Source organism: Camarhynchus parvulus, chromosome 29 (genome assembly GCF_901933205.1).
Source record: "Camarhynchus parvulus chromosome 29, STF_HiC, whole genome shotgun sequence".
Classification (NCBI taxonomy): Eukaryota; Metazoa; Chordata; class Aves; order Passeriformes; family Thraupidae; genus Camarhynchus; species Camarhynchus parvulus.
The window spans coordinates 2,937,867-2,962,060 of record NC_044599.1 but is presented as its reverse complement, the minus strand read 5'-3'; the positions used below and the strand labels follow the sequence as shown (position 1 = coordinate 2,962,060).

The 24,194-nt window shown below is 50.5% G+C and overlaps 3 protein-coding genes across 3 annotated transcripts; all 3 read left to right on the top strand.

Moving 5' to 3' along the window:
• Positions 1 to 1,137: 1,137 nt before the first annotated feature.
• LOC115914529 (keratin, type II cytoskeletal 1-like) lies at positions 1,138 to 6,010 on the top strand. Its single transcript, XM_030967076.1, has 9 exons — positions 1,138 to 1,749; positions 2,374 to 2,588; positions 2,784 to 2,844; positions 3,149 to 3,244; positions 3,380 to 3,544; positions 4,442 to 4,567; positions 4,817 to 5,037; positions 5,422 to 5,456; positions 5,561 to 6,010. The coding sequence occupies exons 1-9, from the start codon at positions 1,138 to 1,140 to the stop codon at positions 5,902 to 5,904; spliced, it is 1,875 nt and encodes a 624-aa protein (XP_030822936.1). The 3' UTR covers positions 5,905 to 6,010.
• Positions 6,011 to 10,311: 4,301 nt separating this feature from the next.
• Positions 10,312 to 14,457, top strand: LOC115914528 (keratin, type II cytoskeletal 3-like). The gene is made up of 9 exons (XM_030967075.1): positions 10,312 to 10,890; positions 11,693 to 11,907; positions 12,053 to 12,113; positions 12,273 to 12,368; positions 12,537 to 12,701; positions 12,810 to 12,935; positions 13,144 to 13,364; positions 13,720 to 13,754; positions 13,839 to 14,457. Exons 1-9 carry the CDS (start codon positions 10,312 to 10,314, stop codon positions 14,180 to 14,182), a joined length of 1,842 nt encoding a protein of 613 aa, XP_030822935.1. The 3' UTR covers positions 14,183 to 14,457.
• A 4,140-nt stretch (positions 14,458 to 18,597) lies between these two features.
• Positions 18,598 to 22,196, top strand: LOC115914533 (keratin, type II cytoskeletal 6B-like). The gene is made up of 9 exons (XM_030967079.1): positions 18,598 to 19,107; positions 19,956 to 20,170; positions 20,316 to 20,376; positions 20,536 to 20,631; positions 20,765 to 20,929; positions 21,038 to 21,163; positions 21,281 to 21,501; positions 21,780 to 21,814; positions 21,922 to 22,196. The coding sequence occupies exons 1-9, from the start codon at positions 18,598 to 18,600 to the stop codon at positions 22,194 to 22,196; spliced, it is 1,704 nt and encodes a 567-aa protein (XP_030822939.1).
• The last annotated feature ends 1,998 nt before the right edge of the window (positions 22,197 to 24,194 follow it).

Genomic DNA, 24,194 nt, shown 5'->3' with positions numbered 1-24,194 from the left:
ATCATAGTCTGAATCCACCCTCAGCTGGGGATCTGAACTGGATGATTCCGACAAATTCCTGCCTTTCTAAAATCTACATCTGCCAAAGATATATTTGCATATAAACACCAAAATAAGTCAAGCAGCTGAAAAGCATGGTGATTCCTCCAAGCCCTGTGCTCCCCGGATTTTCACATCTCTATAAATGAGTTGAGCTCTATTAATTGCATTTAAATTGTTCCAGGGCATGTGATGTGGGAAGCAAGGTTTGGGATCCCTCCTCCCACTGCACTCCCGGGGCTGTCCCTCCATCCTTCTGCACGTCCCACCATGGCAGCGGTGCCTGGTGTCTCCTCATGGTCCTGAAGATTTCAGAAAATCCTACACAGGTTTCCCGGATAGGGTATTTCCTCACCAGTGCTGAGATTATCTTGGCATGAAGACAGTGAAACATGCTTTAGTCCAACAACAAATGAATTTCCAGTGCCAGCACCAGTTTCTTGCCACTGGTGAGGTTTTATTTATCAAAAAGGTGCAGAGCCTCATCAAAATGCAATTTGCTGAGCTCTGGCTGTAGATTGAGAAACTCAATTCTCCAAGCCAAAGGCAATTTTCCAAGTAAAAAGAAGGCTGAGGGTGTAACTTAGGTGTGTTTTGGGAATTGTGAAAGCTGGGCTACAACTTGGCATGAACCGCAATGCCTGCCTGCAATGGGGCTTTGGAGTGAGAGATTTAAAGATAAACACAAGCAGGGAAACAACCCCAGTGGATGAAAGGTGGAAAAAAAATGCCTGGTATATCCCAGGGAGGCTCTTGCTGCTCCACAAGGTGTAGGATTCCTTAGTCATGGAGTGCTGGAAGCCCCAGTTGGATCTTTTTTGCTTTTTCTCCTGCATTAAAGGGTGTGTTTCTGGGTAGGGTCAATGTTTGGCAAATTGGAGATGGAAATCTTTAGCCACGCCATGCTGATGAAGACAGGACCTGTCTCCTCCTTCACGCCCATGCAGACCCAGCCTACCTCCAAAAACACATAAAAGGGAGTGTCCGCTGCCCTCCAGCCAGAGGGACTGACTTCCCTTCTTCCACCCACCTCCTCACCCACAACCCCGTCGAGTTCCTCAGCTTCTCCATTCTCATCTCTTTTGAGGATAACCAGCCATGTCTCGTCAGTCTGTCTGCAGGAGCTTCGGAGGGGGGAGCAGAAGGGGCTTTAGCTCCTGCTCTGCAATCGGCGGTGGCTTTGGAGGCGGCGGCCGGAGCAGGAGCAGCTACAGCTCATACTCCGTGTCCAGGGGATTTGGAGGTGGAGGACGCTGCGGGGGCTTCGGCAGCCGGAGCCTCCACAACATGGGGGGCAGCACCAGGATGTCCATGGGCGGGTGCTACGGTGGCGGCTATGGCAGCAGGATGGGCGGCTTTGGCGGGAGCTATGGGGGTCTCGGCAGCTTTGGGGGCGGAATGGGTGGAGGAGGAGGAGGAGGAATGTGTGGCTTCGGAGGAATGGGTGGAGGAGGAATGGGTGGCTTTGGTGGTGGGATGGGTGGCTTTGGTGGTGGGATGGGTGGTGGAGGAATGGGTGGCTTTAGTGGCCCAGGCTTTGGCATGGGTGGACCTGGGAGAGGTGGCCCTGGGATCCAGCCAGTGCAGATTGACACGACCCTCCTACGCCCGGTCCATGTTGAGATTGACCCCCAGATACAGCAAGTTAAAAACCAGGAGAAGGAGCAGATCAAGACCCTGAACAACCAGTTTGCCTCCTTCATTGACAAGGTGAGAGGGGGGGATTGTGCCTGATTAAGGCCAAAATTAGGAGGAACTTTACAGTTGCGCAGAAATGTCCTTCTGGAGCTAAATGCCAGCAGGCAGAGAAGCTTGAGCAGAGCCTTTTCATTAAGGGAAGAGATGGGAATCTCTTCTCCACACAAGATCAAAGCCATGTCTCCAGGGCTTTCATCTGTCCTGTTGCACCAAGCTCTACTCTGAGGTTAAGCTCTCGAGCAGGTTCAACACCTTCAACCTCCACAGGTTTCGGGCACAGATTCTCCCTCCTCCACCACTCTCTGCCCAAACAACCTCCCATTTAAGTATTAATTTATATATTTTTCTCTTTGAAATCTTCAGGCTTTTAAATTTAGGCTGGATATCAGATTTCCACACTACCTGTGATGGGGACAGACTTGGAGTAAGGGCAATGTGTAAAAACTCCTTTGAGTAGAAAAATATTAGAAATTTCTTTCTTTTCCTGATTTTGCAGCTTAGGCACCAACAGAAAGTTTAAAAAAGCAGAGTTAATTGGTTCTCTGATCACCATACAAATCTTTGTGAGTGATGCAAGAGATGTTTTGGTGGGAGCTGTTCCTGTGTGATGGTGGGTCCTCCATGTCTTGGCTGTAGGTCCGATTCCTGGAGCAGCAGAACAAGGTGCTCTCCACCAAGTGGGAGCTGCTCCAGCAGCAAGGGCCATCGGGGCCCAGGAAGAACCTGGATGTGATCTTTGAGAACTACATCCAGAACCTGCGGAGGCAGCTGGAATCAATCCTGGCACAGCGGGGCCAGCTGGAATCGGAGCTGCAGAACATGCAGCAGTACGTCGAGGATTACAAAACCAAGTGAGTGCGGAGCCAGGAGCAGCTCAAGCAGCCTTTTGGTCACTTTAATTTTCCCCCACTGCTTTTTATGTTGATAGTGGAGATAGTTTTTCAGCCAAAATATTTTAATTTAGTGATTTTTTCCCTTTTAGTTTGTTTCTAATGGCCTTAGGCCGGAAAGTCCAGGAATACAATTTGCACTTTTCCTCTCCATAGGTATGAGGAAGAGATCAACCGGCGCACGACGGCTGAGAATGAGTTTGTGGTGCTGAAGAAGGTGAGTCACGGGCATCACAAAATAATCCCTCAATATTTCGCTTTACCTGTGCTTGAATGAGAATTGTGGAGTTTTTAAGATGTCCCAGCTGATATCCAGAATCCCTAATATTCAACTTGCATAAGTGGATGACACCATAACATTATTTATTTTTAATTATTTACATATATGGTTACTGAATTATGTATAAACATAATGATGCCCCAGTGAATAACATCAAACCCTCAGCACAGATGGCGATTCCCACAGGCCTGAAGGATTCTCAAGAGTAAAAAAATTATTTTCTGTGGGGTCTTTCCTTTAGGATGTGGACAGTGCCTACATGACCAAAGTCGAGCTGGAAGCCAGGGTGGGAGCTCTGACAGATGAAATCAACTTCCTGAGGTGCATTTATGAGGAGGTAAGAGCTCTCTCCTGGGGGGCTGAAATTTTCATCAGGCGTGTGGTGGCCAAGGACACTGAGGTTGGATGGGGTGTATGTGTCTGGGTGGATTTAGGCTTGAGATGGTGCCTCTGACTCATGTCTTGGTTGCAGGAGCTGGCTCAGATGCAGACAATCAGCCGGGACCTGTCTGTGGTGGTGTCCATGGACAACAACCGGCACCTGGACCTGGACAGCATCATCGAGGAGGTCCGACGCCAGTACGAGCAGATTGCCCAGAGCAGCCGGGCTGAGGCCGAGGCCTGGTACCAGAGCCAGGTGAGTCAGGGAGCAGTCGAGACTCCTGGGTGTGGCTGGGTGATTTACAATAATTTATGTCTGGGTGAGACACCTTTTCAAGCTAACGGGGCTGGAGCTTGTGGTGCAAGGAAGGTCCAGAGGCATTGAGCTACTTTTGAGGGATCTGACTCACTGTTCCCAATGCGTCCCAAACTCACTGAGGCGTGTGGCACAAACTGATGCCTTGGGAGGCTGCCTAGAACAGAGGCCAGACAGTGTTAAAGGAATAAAGTAGGTATTCATTAAAAAGGCCTTCAAATGATACACCTTGGTCAGTACAAGAGCCTGGCCAGGGCTATCAAAGCGGACCCAAGATGGACAACAGGTCACGAGTTTTCGCACTTTTATAGGTTTTGGTCCATTTACATATTGAGGTTAATTGTCCAATTACAGCTTCAGGTTATGAAGTCCTATCCTTCCAGACTGTGCTCCTCAATTAGCTGTTATTTATGCTTTTTGGGCCTGAAGCTTGGTTTTTGGGCTGGAAAAAGATTGTTTTGTCTTACTAAACTGTGAGGAGAACTTGCTAACACTTTATATGAAGTTCAGAGTTATATACTAATGCAGTACAGAATCTGGATAATATGAACACTAAAACTTAAGGAACCTCTCAATAAAAATGGCCCAAAATGCGCCTTAATGAGAAAATTCCAGCCCAAGTGACTTTTCAGAAGCAAAGAGATGCTTTTTAGTGTCATTAAGATCCATTTCAAAGCTCAAACCCCATGACTGAGTCCCAGAGCCACCTTGACCACTGATCTGGGCATCCATCGTCAGTGCAGTGGGTCCTCATAGTGTCACTTGAGCCTTGAAACTGGGGACAAATTTCCTAGAGGCACCAGGAAGTGATGGGTCATTCTGTCTTGGTGCCATCAGTACGAGCAGCTCCAGAGCACGGCCGGCCGGCATGGGGACAGCCTCCGCAACACCAAGATTGAGATCCAGGAGCTGACCAGGAATGTCCAGAGGCTGCGGGCTGAGATTGAGAATGTGAAGAAGCAGGTAGGAATTGGTTGATGTCTCAGGGATGAGACTGAGGACATGAAGAAAGGAAGGGGCTGGTTGGTGTCCCAGGGGAAGATGGCAGCAGGTTGCATCACAAAAGACCATGAGTGGGGCAGAAACCTTCTGTCACCCCAAGTTCACTTCATGCAGATGTTTATTTGCCTCCAGATTTCTCCTCTTGGGGGTCTGAGAACTGATCATTAGGGACAAAATGAGGTCTGAGAAAGTTCCCGTTGTGCTCCCCAGAACCAACAGCTGCAGGCAGCCATTGCTGAGGCTGAGGAGAGGGGGGAGATGGCTCTCAAAGACGCCAGGTTGAAGCTGGAAGAGCTGGAGAGTGCCCTGCAGAAGGACAAGGAGGAGCTGGCTCGCCTGCTGAAGGAGTACCAGGAGCTGCTGAATGTCAAGATTGCACTGGACGTTGAGATTGCCATGTACAGGAAGCTGCTGGAGGGGGAGGAGAACAGGTAAACAACTGAGCTCTCATTGGGTGCTGTGATCTACACCTGGAATAGTGACTGAAATCCCAAACCAATTCTTTGGGCTAAGGGGTGAATGTTGTGCTTGATACTTTGTGGGATATTCTGGGGTCAGGACCCTTAACTGGCTCCCTAGAGATGGCAGAGCTGCTGCCCCATCTCTGCCACCTGTGAGTTTTTAATGGACCTCAAATCTGGAGAAACCTCATTGTCAAGAGGAATTGCCAACCCCTTCCCTCCTCCAATCTTCTAGTGATTCCAAAGTGGTTTACAAGGGCGAACCAGGAAAATGATTGGACAGTCGAAACACAGTTTAAAGGTTTTACAACCTCTCTTTTATTGGGTAATTAAAATGTCCAATTTCCTTCACAGGCTGTGCAACGACAGCATGGCCAACGTCAACGTCTGTAAGTATCTGCCCTGGGGCCCTTCAGAAAAAGCATCAGACTGTTTTATCAGAGACAGAGCCTGCAACTGGGCAATGGGAACATAACCTGTGCTTCTCTTCCAGCTGTGGTAGGCAGGACGACCGTCTCTGGAGGCAGAGGAGGCATGGGAGGAGGATTTGGAGGCAGCGGCATGGGAGGAGGATTCGGAGGCGGCAGCTGTGGAATTGGAGGAGGATTCGGAGGCGGCAGCGGCATGGGAGGAGGAATGGGAGGAGGCGGCATCTGCGGAGGAGGCAGCGGCTTTGGAGGAGGCAGCATGGGCGGCAGCTGTGGGATGGGGGGAGGAATGTACTCCGGCGGCTTCTCCTCTGGAAGCGGAAGGATGTGCGGCTCTGGCGGGGGATCCTCCTCCGTGCGGAGATGCGTCACCACCACCTCGGTCAAATCTTCGGGAGTGAGATTCTGAGCCCCGAAGGTTGACAAGGAAAGAAGCACCTCCTCTCTCCCCCTGGCAGCAGCCCAGCCTCCCGAAGCCCAGCTCTGGTGTCCTGCAATGGGATGAACTGTGTCCCTCCCACCCAGCTTGTCCCAGGTCCTGGTCCCCCGCGGCGGTTCGGTGGCGATGCCGCGGGTGTCCCGGCACCGGGAGCTGCCCGACAGGAGGGGCTGCTCTGCCTTCCTTGCTGTATTGTACATTTCTTTTGGCAAATGTGTATAAAACTCCTCTTTCCTCCTCTCTCCTCCTGTTCTGTGTCCCTGGGGTGCTTCTGTGTGTGTCCATCCTGCTGTTCCCTTTGCAGGCCTTTGGGGTCAGGGTGGGTGTGAGGCAAGTGGGACCCATCCCTTGGGGTCGGGGACATCTCAGGCGGCAGCTGGAGGGAGAAGCTGGCCCAGGGGGGAGCTTCTGGGAAGCTTTGCTTTCTTGGGAGCCCCAGGCGCGCTGCCAGCACACCTTCCCTGGAGCTCCAGCTTCCATTCCACTAGTCCCAGCTCTCAGTCACACCTGGGACACCACACACATACCTGGACTATTCCTAAGGAGAAAAAAACCTGTCCTTCAGTGCCCAGCTCCCATGACACAGTGTGGTGTCCCCACCTCCCCCCCTCCTCTGTGGGCTGCTCTCCTTCCTCGAGATGTTTCCATTCCCAATAAATTGCAGAGAATATTCATGATTGTCGTTGTGTTGTTGCTTTGGGAGCTTCTCTGGGCAGGGTGGGAGAGGGTGTTTTTCTCCTGCCTGTCCCCATGTTTTGAGGGAGCAGATCGTGGTGGGGATGGATCAGGGCAGGTGCCCCACTCAGATGATGCTCTTGACTCTCCCCTGGAGGCACAAGCCTATATCTGGAATGGTGGAGGTCTGGATCCTCCAGCTGAAAAATGAGAAATAAGACCCCAGGTTGGAGACCTGGAATCATTGAATAATGGAATGGTTTGGATTGGAAGGGACCATAAAGATCATTCAATTCCAACCCCCTGCCATGAACAGGGACGCTAGACGGAAGGTGTCGCACCCCTTGGACCAACCAATGAAATTAAGTTGCTGCTTCTAAGGTTCCTTTGGGATCATCTCCAGGTGCAGGAGACTTTGACCTGTGTTAGGTGAAGGAGACGGCACCAGCGTTGCCGTGTGCAGTGGTGGGAGGGCAGGTGAATATGGATCAGGATGTTGGTGAGGCACCTGCCACTGGCTGCAGTCAGCCACAAACACATCTGCCCCAGGATGAGCCATGATTCCAGCATGGGAATACAACGGGCTGGGAAGGTGTGATTCATCCCCATCCATGAGCTCAGGTACCATCCTCTCCCTGAGAAGCTGATTAATTCCTCAGCGGCTCATCCTTGCTCCAAGAGCAGGAGGGAGAGAGATTTGGAGGAGCTCAGGGTTGGAGTTTGGGAGGGGAGTCCAGAGTGTTTGGTCTGAGCGGTGCTGTGGTTCCTCCACCACCTGGAGAGATCAAAGAGGCAGGAAATGCTGTCAGTGGTGGTTCAGGAATCCCACAACAGCCTCTGGGAGTTGCTGATGTTCCCAGAGTGGATCAGGAAGCTGCAGACTGAGGAAGAGGTCCAGGAAAGGCAACAGGGAATGACTGCAGGCTTCTTGGAAGAGACAATTATACCATTGGAAGCCCAGCAGAAGGGCGCCAGGGTTGGGGAACGTGGCTGGGTTTGGGCCAACAAGAAGATGCTGAGAAGGCTCTGAGAAGCTGGTGCTGTGCCAGGAGCACTTTGAGGTTTGGCTTGGGGCAAGAGTCACCTGTTTTGGTGTTTAATTTTAAGAGTCTGTTTCTTCTCAGCTTTAAAATACAGAACACAGCATTGTAGTGCCATGTGAGGAGTTGTTGCAACACTTCTTCTGTGCAAGATCCATGACAGAAGCTCTTGGCTGGGTCAGATGTGACGCTGGAGCGTGGCTTTGGTCTCCATCCATGTTTTCTGCCAAGTTCACATTTTCCCTGGTGTTGATCTTACCATGTCCAACTCCTTGTGTAAGAGATCTGAAGGATCAGTTTGGTGTTGAGTCTCACCTGAAGGAGGCTGAAGTGACTCCAGGTTTGGAATAATCTGCACATCTTGTCTGAAGATGTCAGAGTGACTCAATCTGGGCGTCTTATCTGCAGGAGCTGAGTGTGGTCAGCATCCAGGCATCTGGCTGACTTTGCAGATCTTCCTCCTTGCTGTGGAACCTCCTCGTGGGATATTCCAGTGAAGTGCTGGTGCCTTCATGCCATGGGTTTGGCAGCTGGGAGAGAGGCCAGGAGAAGGGACAACCTGTTTTCTCCACCTAAACCCAAGCCACTCTGCAGCTGCTCTGGCTGCTCATCGTGAGCAAGTGAGCTGGGCTGCAGGATGGTCTGGAGAGCTTAGATGTCCATCTGGGAGATGACCATGGAGAAACCAGCCCATCTGGATTGCAGCTGCTTTTGAAAAGGAGGGTGTCCCCTCCGTGCTTTGGGGGTGCTGTCCATTCTCCAGCTGCAGGAGCACACACCTGGGCAACCTTTGGCCAACCATTGGTCCCCCTCAAATCTGGATAACCTTGTCCCTCAAGGGTGGGACAATCCTTGGCCAACTCTTACCTGAATCCCTTGAGAGGGGAATAACTCTTGACCAACCAGGAGCTAGGAGTGGGACAACTCTCGTTCAAGTGTTACTGAGCCCCCAGGAGTGGGATAACTCTTGGCCAACTGTTGAGTCTCCCAAGGGTGGGATAACCCTTGGCTAACCTTTGACTCCCTCAAGGGGAATGTTCTCTCCTCCCTGTTCCAGGTTGACCGGGGGGTTCAGTACCCCAGTCCCAGTGACAGTCAGGGACATTCCAGTTTTTGATGCCCCTTGTTACTTTCAAACCACATTTAGTTGCCTAGATCTCACTGGGGACTCTGAAAATTCCTTCTCAAGTTCTGTGTTCATATACAGGTCTTTTGAATGGCCTTAAATTCATGTTTCAAGGGCTAGAATGTGCATTTTCTGTAATTTTTTCATTATTTGTGCTGTTTTCTAGGAAACTGTGAACATTCATTTTCTATTTAATTAATTAAATTATTCAGGTATTTAATTGATGTTATCCAGGTAGATAAAACCTTTAGAATGCCTCTTAAATAGTATTTACAGACTTGGCTTCCTTTTAAACTAAAATCTACTTTTTTTTAAACACATTGATATTATTTGTATTTTCTGTAATTAATTAAATTTCATTCACATGTAACACAAAAAAAAAGGGTTTATTTCAGAGACATTCTATAAAATACACTTCTAAACCACATTCCTAAACCACATTCCTTTCCCAATAAATTATTTCAAAGCAAAAGGTTATACTGTGCCTTAGGGGTTGTAACAGCTCCATTTCTCAGCAGGCTTTTCCATATCAGTCATCTCATTTTTGGGGAAAAAAAGGTAATTCAGAGGTTGTGGGATTCACCAGAGTAGCAGGAACCCCTTACCACTTCAAATTGTTCATCTGTCGCTCCTCTTCCATAGTGTTTGTCTGTCTGTCCCTGACATTGTTGCCAAAGGGTTCCCAATGTGTCCATTCATTCTTCCTCAAGTTGTCATTCCCTGTCACCCTCAGAACACTGAGGAGAGTGGGATGATTCCAGTCACATTCTTCCCTCTGCTTCAGCATCATCCAAAGCCCCAGCTGGTTGTCCCAGATTTGCGGAGTTGCAAGTGGAGGGAATTCAGTCTGCAGGCAGAAGACACTCCCATTGTAGTGACACCACATGCTCCAAGGAGATATTTTTCCTCTCTAGAAGGAGAATATGCTGAGTCTCCTCAAATTTTGGTGTCATGAATTCCCACTCAGGATTGGGAAACATCTCCTGAAACGCAAATGCAATTTAACATATAAAAAGGAGATTAAGGGTGTGTGTAAGGGATTGTGAAAGCCATATTATAGCTGGGATTTCATCAAAACTTTTGTCTTTCTGTGGAGCTTTGATAGGGAGATCTCTATCTGGAATTATTGGGAGTCACTAATGAGGGCTGGACAGCCAATGAGGGGCTGCAGAAAAGGGGTTTATGAATAAAATTGATTTCCAAGATGTCATAAAGATACAGGAGTCCACTTAGTCATGGAAACGTGTCTCGAAGCTCTTGTTTTATTCACTTCTAGATTACAGGGTGTGTTTCTGGGAAGCCCCAAATATGGCAAAGCTCATGGAGAATCTGTCAACAACCCTGTGCTGATGAAAATACTAAATTGCTTTCCACCTTCACACCCAAGCTGTCCCAGCCCACTTCCAGCAGCGGATAAAAGGGAATGCCCGAAGCTGCTGGAGACAGAGAAGACTCTGCAGACTTCTTTCTGCCCTCATCAACTCTGTTGGTCTTTCTGCTCTTCTGGATTTTGATTCTGCTTGGAAGAAACCAGCCATGTCTCGTCAGTCTGTCTGCATGAGCTTTGGAGTTGGGGGGAGAAAGGGATTCAGCTCCTGCTCTGCTGTCGGTGGTGGATTTGGAGGCGGTGGTGGCCGGAGCAAGATCAGCTACAGCTCGTACTCCTCATCCCGGGGAGGAAGCGGAGGAGGACACTGTGGGGGGTTCAGTAGCCGGAGCCTCCATAGCATGGGGGGCAGCAGAAGGATTGCCATGGGCGGATGTTATGGTGGTGGTGGATACGGTGGCAGGATGGGTGGCTTTGGTGGAGGAATGAGCTGTGGAGGGATGGGTGGTGGTGGAATGGGTGGTGGAGGAATGGGAATGGGTGGCTTTGGTGGTGGAATGGGTGGTGGAATGGGTGGCTTTGGTGGTGGAATGGGCAGTGGGGGAATGGGTGGAATGGGTGGCTTTGGTGGTCCAGGCTTCTCTGGAGGCATCCAGCCGGTGCAAGTTGACCCCAGCCTCTTGCGTCCGGTCCACGTTGAGATTGACCCCCAGATCCAGCAAGTCAAAAACCAGGAGAAGGAGCAGATCAAGACCCTGAACAACCAGTTTGCCTCCTTCATCGACAAGGTGAGAGTTTAGGACGGGGTTTTTTTTGGAGGTGGAATGTCAAACAACTTCCTTGGGCTATGGACTGGGAATTTTTTCACCTACAAACAGTTGTTGGAGTTGTCGACCAGTGCCTCAGCATTAAATTGTAATTAGTCAGGTTTACTTAATAAGTAACACTAAACAATAGAGGCGGTTTTGTGCTAATGGAAGATTAAAGAGAACATCTGCAGGATATTCTGGGGATTGTCTAGCCAAGGCACTTCTACAGCCTCATTTTGGGTGATTCAGGGCAAAGTCATGACTGTAAATTTAATTGTCCTAAGAGTTCTCATTTCTGGGATTTGCTTTTTGATGAAATTTTCTTCTCAAAGCGTGATTCTAGAAACTGCCGAGCATTAAACCCCTTTGAAATACTCTTGGATTCTTTTAATTTCAAATAGAAGCCAAAGAAATAGAAAATCCCTCCCAAGAGAATGCATGGGCAGTTAGGGAATAAAAATTTCATCTTTCTTGACTTCAGTGCGGGAAAGATGATGACAAAGTCCAATCCTGATGCTATGGAAAATTGGGATGATGTCTTTACTGGGAACATTGCTTTGTCCCCAGGGGAGAAGTTCAGAATGACTAAAAATTAATTGTCTAATAACAAATAAATTAAATAATGCTTCTCATGCACCTCAGAAATAATGCTTCTCATGCACCTCAGGAGCCTGAGTGCCTGAATGAGACGCAGATGGGGAATGATTCTGTGGGCTCCCAAATCTCCTAGGAGTGGGATGTCTCTCTGGTGAATGTCTCACACACCCTTTGTTGGCTGTAGGTCCGATTCCTGGAGCAGCAGAACAAGGTGCTCTCCACCAAGTGGGAGCTGCTCCAGCAGCAAGGGCCATCGGGGCCCAGGAAGAACCTGGATGTGATCTTTGAGAACTACATCCAGAACCTGCGGAGGCAGCTGGAATCAATCCTGGCACAGCGGGGCCAGCTGGAATCGGAGCTGCAGAACATGAGGCAGTACGTGGAGGAGTTCAAAACCAAGTGAGTGCGAGGACAGACAGGGAGGGACGAGGGGGAGGGCGGAGCTGATGTGGAGACCCCACGGGTGGAGGGACCATTGCAGGTGAGCACCCCCAGGGGTTTCAGAGGGGGTCTCAGAGTCTCACCTTGTCCTGCCCCACCACAGGTATGAGGAGGAGATCAACCGTCGCACGGCTGCTGAGAACGAGTTTGTGGTGCTGAAGAAGGTGAGTGTGGAAGACAGCAGCAGGGATAGGGTGAGGGGGACAGGAGGTAAAGACATGGGAAGGACTCAGCTCCAAGATGGGCAGATCCCAACAGGAAGAGCCAACAGTTCCTGTGTGATGAGAGGAAGCCATGGTCTAATTCTGAGATCTTTCCTTTAGGATGTGGACTGTGCCTACATGACCAAAGTTGAGCTGGAAGCCAAGGTGGGAGCTCTGACAGACGAAATCAACTTCCTGAGGTGCATCTACGAGGAGGTAGGAGCTCTCTCTTCCCCCTGGTGAAGTTTTAATGAGGGTGTGGTGACCAAAGTCAATGAGGTTGGACTGGGCGTCTTTGTGGATTTGATCTGGAGAGGTTGCCTGGAGCTACTGCTCTTCTCTCCCCTCAAGAGATGGTGCCTCTGACTCATATCTTGGTTGCAGGAGCTGGCTCAGATGCAGACAATCAGCCGGGACCTGTCTGTGGTGGTGTCCATGGACAACAACCGGCACCTGGACCTGGACAGCATCATCGAGGAGGTCCGACGCCAGTACGAGCAGATTGCCCAGAGCAGCCGGGCTGAGGCCGAGGCCTGGTACCAGAGCCGGGTGAGTTGGGAAGGGCTCAAGGCTCCTGGGACACTCCCCACTGTTTGAACCACCTGAGCTTTTTGTCAGCTTTGTTCCTGATGAGTGTCTTTGTCCCCACTTCTCCAGTACGAAGAGCTCCAGAACACTGCTGGAAAACACGGAGACAGCCTCCGCAACACCAAGATTGAGATCCAGGAGCTGACCAGGAATGTCCAGAGGCTGCGGGCTGAGATTGAGAACGTGAAGAAGCAGGTAGGGGACCATCAGCTCCTCACTGGGTAACAGCTGTCTGCTGGGTCAGGATGGGGCTGGGTGGTGAGAGGGAAAGCAATCATGAAAATTCAAACCCTTTGGAGAAGATAGATTATGTCTGTCTGTTTTCCCTCTTGTTTGTGCCATGAGGATGCTCCAGTAGAGGGTGGGCAAAAGGGATCTCACACACTGGTTTTCTCTTCCTCAGAACCAGCAGCTTCAGGCAGCCATCGCTGAGGCTGAGGAGAGGGGAGAGATGGCCATCAAGGATGCCAGGAGGAAGCTTGAAGAGCTGGAATGTGCCCTGAACAAGGACAAGGAGGAGCTGGCTCGCCTGCTGAAGGAGTACCAGGAGCTGCTGAACACCAAAATTGCACTGGATGTTGAGATTGCCATGTACAGGAAGCTCCTGGAGGGGGAGGAGAACAGGTACCTAACTGGCATCTATTTGACTAAATTCTTGACAGATTATAAGATGGTGGGTAAAACCTCTGAACCCACACTAAAGATTGATTTTGTGTCATTCACGCTCTAATTCCCAAGTATATATTAATTATATTAGGCTTAAACATACTTAAGTGGGTTTTCCATCTTAAAAGAATGTGAAGGTAAAGGTTGTTTGTTTCTCTAAAGAATAACTGGAAAGTTCTGAAAAAAATTTGAATAGGTTGCTAATTTTTTTAAAGAATAATTGAGAAATATAAACTTGTACAAGAAAAGGAAATTCTCGGCTGAAGGGCCGTGCACTTCCCAGAGGAATAACTGGTCACATTTTCCCTCACAGGCTGTGCAACGACAGCATGTCCAACGTCAATGTCTGTAAGTATCTGCCCTGGGGTCCTTCAGAAGTGGTAGAACTTGTTCTTTTGGGCAACAGGTGAGTAACCTGTGCTTCTCTTCCAGCTGTGGTAGGCAGGACGACCGTCTCTGGAGGCAGAGGAGGCATGGGAGGAGGATTTGGAGGCAGCGGCATGGGAGGAGGATTCGGAGGCGGCAGCTGTGGAATGGGAGGAGGATTCGGAGGCGGCAGCGGCATGGGAGGAGGAATGGGAGGAGGCGGCATCTGCGGAGGAGGCAGCGGCTTTGGAGGAGGCAGCATGGGCGGCAGCTGTGGGATGGGGGGAGGAATGTACTCCGGCGGCTTCTCCTCTGGAAGCGGAAGGATGTGCGGCTCTGGCGGGGGATCCTCCTCCGTGCGGAGATGCGTCACCACCACCTCGGTCAAATCTTCGGGAGTGAGATTCTGAGCCCCGAAGGTTGACAAGGAAAGAAGCACCTCCTCTCTCCCCCTGGCAGCAGCCCAGCCTCCCGAAGCCCAGCTCTGGTGTCCTGCAATGGGATGAACTGTGTCCCTCCCACCCAGCTTGTCCCAGGTCCTGGTCCCCCGCGGCGGTTCGGTGGCGATGCCGCGGGTGTCCCGGCACCGGGAGCTGCCCGACAGGAGGGGCTGCTCTGCCTTCCTTGCTGTATTGTACATTTCTTTTGGCAAATGTGTATAAAACTCCTCTTTCCTCCTGTTCTGCATCCCCAGCTCCCTTCCTCTGTGTGTGTGTCCTGCCCACCTTCCCCGGGATGTTGCCATTCCCAATAAATTGCAGAGAACATTCACGATGTTGTTGTGTCAATGCTTTGGGAGCCACTCTGGGCTGGGTGGTTCATGCTTTGGGAAGCAGCTCGTTGTGAAGCTGGGGAGGTCATTTTTTGCTCAATGTGTTGTACCTGTGCTTTGATGGAGGTGAACAGGTGGGATGGACCAGGGCAGCCATCACAGCTCAAATGATGACTGACTCTCACCTGAGGGGACAGGTCCGGGTGCTGGGTGCTGGATGCTCAGTTCATACAACACAGTAACTGAGGCAGCAGAAGACCAAACAGGAATACAGGAGCCTGCACAATTTTTAGGCATCTCCTAACATAGTGAATCATCCAGTTCATCCCTGGAATCCTGTAGAGTTACTCCCACAGCAGATCTCTGCAATTGTTGGGTCTGGAAAGCTCCAGCACAAAGAGTTCCAGTATCTTCCCAGTCATTGAGCTAATACAAGCTGCCCTGCCCCAGTTCTTTGGGCTCAGCTTTAGGCACACAGAGGCACTCAGTGCCTCAGTGCCCATGTCACATCTCTCTCCAGCAACACTCCAATTCCTGAAGCTCTAGGAAAGGAACTTTCTCAAATCCTCTTGGATTTTGGAAGCTCTGTAAAGGGTCTGCTGAAATCTGTGTCCTGGGATTTGGTCAGGAACATTCCCAGTGCCCTGTTGCCAGACCAATAGAGACCCACAGGGGCTGATGGATGATGAGAATCAGCAGCAGCAGGTGGGAGCCAACACTGGATAAGAGTCATCTGAGTTTTCTGCCTCTGAATGGTCTTCAAGTTGTGATGAGGGAGTGACAGGGTGGGGGAGCTGGTGAACATGGATAACAATGGATCAGGACGTTGGTCAAGCACCTGCCTCTGGTGCACACCTGGGCTGTGGGATGGCCAGGTGGGATGCACAGCTTGGCACCCAGAGAGCAGGGGGAGCACCAGAGAGCCATGTACCAGCCCTGACCAGCCATGGGAACACGATGGGCTGGGAAGGTGTGATTCATCCCCATCCATGAGCTCAGGTACCATCCTATCCCTGAGAAGCTGATTAATTCCCCAGCGGCTCATCCTTGCTCCAAGAGCAGGACAGATTTGGAGGAGCTCAAGGCGGGGGTGTTGCTATACAGCGTGACACTGTGCAAGCACCAAGACTCAGATCAGAAGGCTGTATAAGGCTATTTATTAAAGCAACAGGTTGCCTTTATAGTTTTACAGAATATTTACATTTGCTTAACAAACACATACACTGCCCATTGGTCACGAAAAAGAAACAAAACTCTCAATAGGTGAAAAGGAGCCATGTGAGCCAACTAAAGTCCTTATCTTTTGATTTTCTCTCTTTCTTCACATTGTCATGGTGATAGCCTTGGTACCTTCCTTGAGAGAGATACAAGGCTTTCCTTATCTTCAGGAAGCCTTCGCTGGCTCATAAGAACAGCACAAAAATGTCTTTCCTACACAGGGGTTTGGGAGGGGAGTCCGGAGTGTTTGTTCTGTGGTTTCTCCACCACCTGGAGAGATCAAAGAGACAGAAAATGCTGTTAGTGGTGGTTCAGGAGTCCCAAAACAGCCTCTGGGAGTTGATGATGTTCCTAGAGTGGGACAGGAAGCTGCAGACTGAGGAAGAGGTCTGGGAAAGGCAGTGAGCTCTTGGAAAAGGGGGTTCTCCCCACGTTGAAGGGTGCTGGAGCTGGAATTGTGGCTGGGTTTGGCCCAAATAAAGATGCTGAGTAGGCAATGCCTGTGCAAAGCTGGTGTTGTGCCAGGAGCACTTTGAGGTTTGGCTTGGGGCAAGAGTCACCTGTTTTGGTGTTTAATCACCTGTTTCGGTGTATAATTTTAAGGGCCTGTTTCTTCTAAACTTTACAACAAACTTTACACGGCGTTGTAGTGCTGCTGTGAAGAGTCATTGCGACACCTCCTCCGTGCTCCTGGCTGGGTTAGACGCGAAGCCGGAGCATGGCTCAGCCTTCATCCATGTTTTCTGCCGAGTTCACATTTTCCCTGGTGTTGATGATTCTGCTGTGCACAGCTCCTTGCGCAAGAGATCTGAAGGCATGGCTGGAGCCCAGCTGCCTGTTGAGTTTTACCTGGAGGAGACTTGGGTGACTCCAGGTTTGGAATAATCTGCACATCTTGTCTGAAGATGTCAGAGTGACTCAATCTGGGCGTCTTATCTGCAGGAGCTGAGTGTGGTCAGCATCCAGGCATCTGGCTGACTTTGCAGATCTTCCTCCTTGCTGTGGAACCTCCTCGTGGGATATTCCAGTGAAGTGCTGGTGCCTTCATGCCATGGGTTTGGCAGCTGGGAGAGAGGCCAGGAGAAGGGACAACCTGTTTTCTCCACCTAAACCCAAGCCACTCTGCAGCTGCTCTGGCTGCTCATCGTGAGCAAGTGAGCTGGGCTGCAGGATGGTCTGGAGAGCTTAGATGTCCATCTGGGAGATGACCATGGAGAAACCAGCCCATCTGGATTGCAGCTGCTTTTGAAAAGGAGGGTGTCCCCTCCGTGCTTTGGGGGTGCTGTCCATTCTCCAGCTGCAGGAGCACACACCTGGGCAACCTTTGGCCAACCATGACTTGTGTCCCTCAAGGGTGGGATAGCCCTTTGCCAACTGTTTAGTCCATTAATGGAGGGATAATCCTTGGCAACCTGTTGTGTCCTTCAATTGCTGAATAACTGCTGGTAACTGTTGAGTCCCTAAGGGTGGGATAATCTTGGCCAACATTTGAATCCATGTCAAGGGTAATGTCCTCTCCTTCCTCCCGTTCCACACAGTCTGTGGCTCCAGAAGCATCCATCATCCCAGTGACAATCAATAAAATTCATGTTTCTGATTCTTCCAGTAGCTTTTGGATGTGTTTTCCTGGGCTGGTTTTCCAAAGTGTTTGCTGTGTCCGTGGCCACCAGCTGATTCCTAGGGATGCTTTCAAACCACATTTACCTGCCCAAATCTCTCCGGTGTGATGATGAAAACTCAACACATGCAACTGGGAAGCTTAAAAACAGGATGTTTTTTGAGTGCTGAAGTGCTTCAAGATATGTATTTCCCTTGAATTTTATTCATGATTTTAAAGAAATAAGAATGAAGGAAATGTTAGTGTTTTTTGCCAATAAAATCAATAAATATAACAAAAATATTTATTTGATTAGTGAGGCTCAGAAAGTACATTACAAGATGTCCTTCATGTGAGTGTCTGAACCCATTGCCGGGGAGCTGGTGCATGAAATGAAACATTATTGTCAGTCATCATTACAACATCTACTGCCTGGAGCGTCCTTTCCGTCCTCTGTGGCTTGACAATCCCTGTGACCATTGGAAAAGCACAAGCAAAGAGTTGGACATCCTTGTTCTCTTGCTCTGGTGCTCAGAATCCCAGGACCCGATTGTGTCAGACTTTGTGGGACACATTTTGGAGGGAGAAATTCCACCTGATGCTCTTAGGAAGGAACTAAGCAGCTCCTTTCTGGTTAAAACAGAAATGCTGACCTGTTAAATGTTAAATGATGCAGCATTTTTCCACTTGGAAAGCCATTGGGAATTTTCTGCTTAACAAGGAGATGTGGTGTGTGCTTGGGGGAATTGTGAAAGCCTCATTCTATCTGGGTTTCACCAAAATCCTTGCCTGGTGTGGAGTGTCAGGCAAAAAATCTGGAGTCAGACAACCTGTGGAGTCATTAGGAGCAGGCAGGGAAGTGGGAGGAGGGAAGAACATGACAACATCACTGTAAAATATATTTTTTCCAGATGACATAAAGATATGGGAGTCCACTTACTCACAGAGACCTGCCTTGGTGCTCCTGCTTTTCCCTCTGCATGGCGAAGCGGATTTCTGGGTGGAGTCACCAATTTGGCAAAAAATCTGTTAACCGCACCAAGCTGATGAAGACAGTAAATTTGTTTCCTCTTCACGCCCAAGTTGTCCCAGCCCACCTCCAGGAGCAGATAAAAGGGAATGCCTGGAGCTGTGGAGCCAGAGAAGACTCTGAGCACTTCTCTCTGCCCTCAGCACCAGCTCAGCTCTGTGGATCTCCTCGCCTTCCCCAGTTTTGGCTCTTCTGAGGAGAAGCAGTCATGTCTCGTCAATCTGTCTGCAGAAGCTTCGGAGTTGGGAGCAAAAGGGGATTCAGCTCCTGCTCTGCTGTTGGTGGTGGCTTTGGAGGCGGTGGCCGGAGCAGGATCAGCTACAGCTCGTTCTCCACATCCAGGGGGATTGGAGGTGGCAGCGGACGCTGTGCAGGATTCAGCAGCCGGAGCCTCCACAACCTGGGTGGCAGCACAAGGATTTCCATGGGCAGCTCTTACGGCAGTGGCTACGGATGTAGAATTGGTGGCTTTGTTGGAGGATTTCCAGGAGGATTCGGTGGCATTGTAGGAGGTGTCACTGGTGGAGGAATGGGTGGCTTTTGTGGCCCCATCAGAGGTGGCCCCGGGTTCCCTGGAGGCATCCAGCCGGTGCAGGTGGACCCAACCCTGCTGCGGCCAGTCCACGTTGACATTGACCCTCAGATCCAGCAAGTGAAGTGCCAGGAGAAGGAGCAGATCAAGACTCTGAACAACCAGTTTGCCTCCTTCATCGACAAGGTGAGAAGTTGGAGCTGGATTTGCTTGGGAAGGGGAAAACTGCAGAAATTCCTTGTGCTCTGGAGAAGGAAATATCGTCCTTCTCAGCTCAGTGTTGGGCTGTAATTGTTTTCATTCCGTTCCACTGGTTTCCTCCTGAGGGAGTATCAAAATTTAGCATCCACAGAGAAACTGAACAACGTTCTCCAGGTTTGATGGATGCATACTGGTTTTCACTCCAGTGTAGACAGGTCAAAGGGATGGGGATATACTCAGTCACCAAAGTGTTTATTTAAGTCTGTCCTTTCTCTGGGATATTTTTTTTCTCAAGGAACTTAAAGTCTAGAAATGAAATTTTAAAAAATCCCCAACCATTTCTTCTTTCAGTTTAAGTGCAGATGAGCTCCCTTTAAATAATCTGAACTGGGAGAATTTTGGCTATAAGTGTGCTCTATGTCTTTCAAATATATGATGTGTATATGGAATAATTTCTGTGTCTGATAAGAGGAATGTTCTTGAATATGGAGACCAATGGGATTTCATTCACTGGTAGGTCAAAAGGAACTGATGGTCTTGAAAATTAATGTCAAAAAATCCTGACTGGTATTGGAAATAATTTGTAAGATTGGAATGGAAGCATTTCAATAGCTACCAGCAGGAAAAAAAAAAAGAGAGCAGAGATGAAGGAGGAGGAAAGAGGAATTTAACAATAATGGGGGAAAAAGGAGAAAAAAGGGAGGAATATTCCCCTCAGAAGCAGTGGGAAGGGTCTTGGGGATTGATTCCCATGGCCTTCCAAAGCTCCCCAGAGCTTTAAGCAGTGGGATGTCTCTCTGGTGAATGTCTCACACACCCTTTGTTGGCTGTAGGTCCGATTCCTGGAGCAGCAGAACAAGGTGCTCTCCACCAAGTGGGAGCTGCTCCAGCAGCAAGGGCCATCGGGGCCCAGGAAGAACCTGGATGTGATCTTTGAGAACTACATCCAGAACCTGCGGAGGAGGCTGGACTCTCTGCTGGGGCAGCGGGGCCAGCTGGAATCGGAGCTGCAGAACATGAGGCAGTACGTGGAGGAGTTCAAAACCAAGTGAGTGCGAGGACAGACAGGGAGGCACGAGGGGGAGGGCGGAGCTGATGTGGAGACCCCACGGGTGGAGGGACCACTGCAGGTGAGCACCCCCAGGGGTCTCAGAGGGGGTGTCAGAGTCTCACCTTGTCCTGCCCCACCACAGGTATGAGGAGGAGATCAACCGTCGCACGGCTGCTGAGAACGAGTTTGTGGTGCTGAAGAAGGTGAGTGTGGAAGACAGCAGCAGGGATAGGGTGAGGGGGACAGGAGGTAAAGACATGGGAAGGACTCAGCTCCAAGATGGGCAGATCTCAACAGGAAGAGCCAACAGTTCCTGTGTGATGAGAGGAAGCCATGGTCTAATTCTGAGATCTTTCCTTTAGGATGTGGACTGTGCCTACATGACCAAAGTCGAGCTGGAAGCCAAGGTGGGAGCTCTGACAGACGAAATCAACTTCCTGAGGTGCATCTACGAGGAGGTAGGAGCTCTCTCTTCTCCTCTGGGACTGGTGTTGCAATGAGGAGGCCAAACATTGAGGTTGGATGGGGTGTCTGGGTGGATTTAGGCCTCTGGATGGTGGATGGTGCCTCTGACTCATATCTTGGTTGCAGGAGCTGGCTCAGATGCAGACAATCAGCCGGGACCTGTCTGTGGTGGTGTCCATGGACAACAACCGGCACCTGGACCTGGACAGCATCATCGAGGAGGTCCGACGCCAGTACGAGCAGATTGCTCAGAACAGCCGGGCTGAGGCCGAGGCCTGGTACCAGAGCCGGGTGAGTTGGGAAGGGCTCAAGGCTCCTGGGACACTCCCCACTGTTTGAACCACCTGAGCTTTTTGTCAGCTTTGTTCCTGATGAGTGTCTTTGTCCCCACTTCTCCAGTACGAAGAGCTCCAGAACACTGCTGGCCGGCATGGGGACAGCCTCCGCAACACCAAGATTGAGATCCAGGAGCTGACCAGGAATGTCCAGAGGCTGCGGACAGAGATTGAGAACGTGAAGAAGCAGGTGGGGGTTGGCCAGTGTCTCACGAGCTCTTTCTGTTTTCCCTCTTGTCTGTGCCATGAGGATGCTCCAGTGGAGAGTGGGCAGAGGGAATTAGAAAATTTACTTTCTTCTCCCCAGAACCATCATCTGCAGTCAGCCATTGCTGAGGCTGAGGAGAGGGGGGAGATGGCCACCAAGGATGCCAGGAGGAAGCTGGAAGAACTGGAATGTGCTCTGAGCAAGGACAAGGAGGAGCTGGCTCGCCTGCTGAAGGAGTACCAGGAGCTGCTGAACATCAAGATCGCACTGGACGTTGAGATTGCCATGTACAGGAAGCTGCTGGAGGGAGAGGAGAACAGGTGAGACCTCCTACCATTGGCTGGGCCAGGGTTCTGTCTCCACTTGGGTCAGATTCATCTTTAACCATCCCTCACAACACATTTAACATTAAAATTTGATTACTTTCCTTTTTTCCTCCAAAATTTGAAGCCAAAACAGATACATGGTTCCCATAGGGAATACTTCTCAGGGGGCTTGATTGATCTTATATGAAACATGATATAAATGGAATATCTGGTGAATAGTTTTGCTTCTGACTGTATACAGATTTACAACTGATGTTCCTCTCCCTACACAGGCTCTGCTTAGAGAACCCCTCCAACGTGAATGTCTGTAAGTATTCACAAACTGTTTTCTCTGCTGAATTACCTTTATCCTTGGTTTTGTAAAGATTCCCAGGATGTTGCCTGGTGTTCAGTGAGCCTCTCCCTCTCTTCCAGCTGTGGTGGGCAGAACTACCGTGTGCGGAGGCAGATCTGGCAGCTTTGGAGCCAGCAATGGCCTGAGTGCAGGAGGAGTGTGCACAGTTGGTGGTGCGAACATCATTGGCGGCAGCTGTGGGGTGGGAGGAGGGATCCTCAGTGGAGGCTTCTCCTCCGGGAGCGGGAGGATGTGCAGCACTGCAGGTGGCAGCTTCATGGCCGGGGGAGGCTCCTCCTCTGTGCGGAGATGCGTCACCACCACGACGGTCAAATCCTCCGGGGTCAAATACTGAGCCCTCATGTCCATCCTCCCAGGGAAAGCAGCACCTTCCTCTTCCTCCCACCAGCAGCACAGCCCCTTCCATCCCCATCGGTATTCAGGAGGAAAGAAACTGTTTCTGGGGGAAATCTCCGCAATGTGAGATTGAAATCAAGACACATCCCTCTGGCCCAGCCTGGCTCTCACTGAGCCCCACTGGGTTGAAACATCTCCCTTGTGGGTCCCCAGCCCTGCAGAGCTCCCCGGCGCTGCTGCACCAGCTGAGGAGTAGCCTGTGGAAAACTGCTCTTTCCTGTCACTTTTTAAGGCCTGTGTTTCCCTCGCACCCCTCATGGGTCCCCCTCATCCTGCTCCAGCTGTGTCAGGAGCCCACATGAACAGAAGGAAGGAGATGATGCCCCATAGTCAGATTTAGGAGTGAGAAAGAGGTGTCTGGAGTTGTCCACCTTCCCTAGGTGGAGTAATTTGGCAGCTTTAATGTTTTACGGATCCTTTTCCCTCCTCTCCTTCCTGCCTGGAGTGTGTAGCCCTGTTGCCCCCCTCTGTCGTGTGAATCAGCTGCTTCCTGCCAGTGCCCTGGCCCCAGGATCATTCAGTACCAATAAACTGCAGAGATATGAAGATATTTTTGTGTTGTCTCATCACTTGATGCTCCCCAGCAGAGGAGAAACACGGGTTTGCCCTGGGCCAGGGTGATTGCAGGGCAAACACAAACTGAACCGAGAAAGAATTGAGAGCAGGCCTGAGAGAAGGACTTGGGGGTGCTGGTGGGTGAGAGCTCGACCTGCCCCAGTCCAGAGACTCCCAAGCCTCGGCTGAGCCCCCAACATGAGCAGCAGGGGAGGGGCTGTTCTGCTCTGCTCAGGTAAGACCCCACCTGCAGAGCTGCTCCAGCCCTGGGAAAGGATGTGGAGCTACTGGAGAGAGTCCAGAGGAGGCCACAGAGCTGCTCCGAGGGCTGGAGCTCCTCTGGGGTCAGGCTGGAAGATCTGGGGGTGGTCACCTGCAAAGAAGAGAAAGGAGACCTTTGAGCCCCTTCCAAGGGGCTCCAGGAGAGCTGGAGAGGGACTTGAAAAGGGAGTGATGGGACAAGAGGTGATGGCTTCAAAATGGAAAAGAGGAGAGTTAGATGAGATGTTGGGAAGGAATTCCTCCCTGTGAGAGCGGTGAGGCACTGGAATGGACTTCCAGGAGATTGCCCCATCCCTGGAAGTGTCCAAAGCCAGGCTGGATGGGGCTTGGAGCAATCTGGGATAGTGGAAGATGTTCCTGCCCATAGTAGAGGGTGGAACGGCATAAGCTTTAAAATCCTGTCCAACCCAAACCCTTCCATGATCCTATTTTGAGCTGATTTCGATGATCTTGTGGGAACGTCAAGTTGTTTTCCTGGGCATCACCCTGAGAACTAGGATTCATTATTCCCATTTAGGGCTTGGGCTGGCTGGAGGTGGGTGGGAGCTGGGAGCAACCTGGTCTAATGGAAGGTGTCCCTGCCCATTGTGGAATTCTCTCAATCCTCCCACTCATGGAAATCCCCAGGGCCTTGCCTTGGAAGAATATATCATAGAGTTTCCCCCACTTAGGCTGTAAGAGAAGACTCAGCCCCTGGAGCTCTGCAGCACTACTGCCAATCTACATCAGACTGCCTCCCCCATTGGCCAGTTGACACTGCCCATCCCAATTATCCATTCCTCATTGCCCCTACAGGTTGCTGCCCTTGGCCCTGCCCTTTGCCCACCCCTGTGCCCTCAGGTCATTGGTCACTGACCCCACACTGAAGTCGTGCAGACCACGTGGTTTTGCCTTTGTCTCTGATCCCTTTGGCGTGGTGGATGTAATAAGCCTTCTGTGGAATACATCATGCAAAGGCCCTTCCTGTCTTTCCTCTCCTGAGCTATCTGTGGGGTGGGTGTGTGTGTGCATGGACTGGAAATGGCTGTTCTTGGGGCCTTTCTCTGAGCAGCTTCTGACGGAGAGGCCTCAAAGAAGGTTGCAGCATTTCTACCACCCT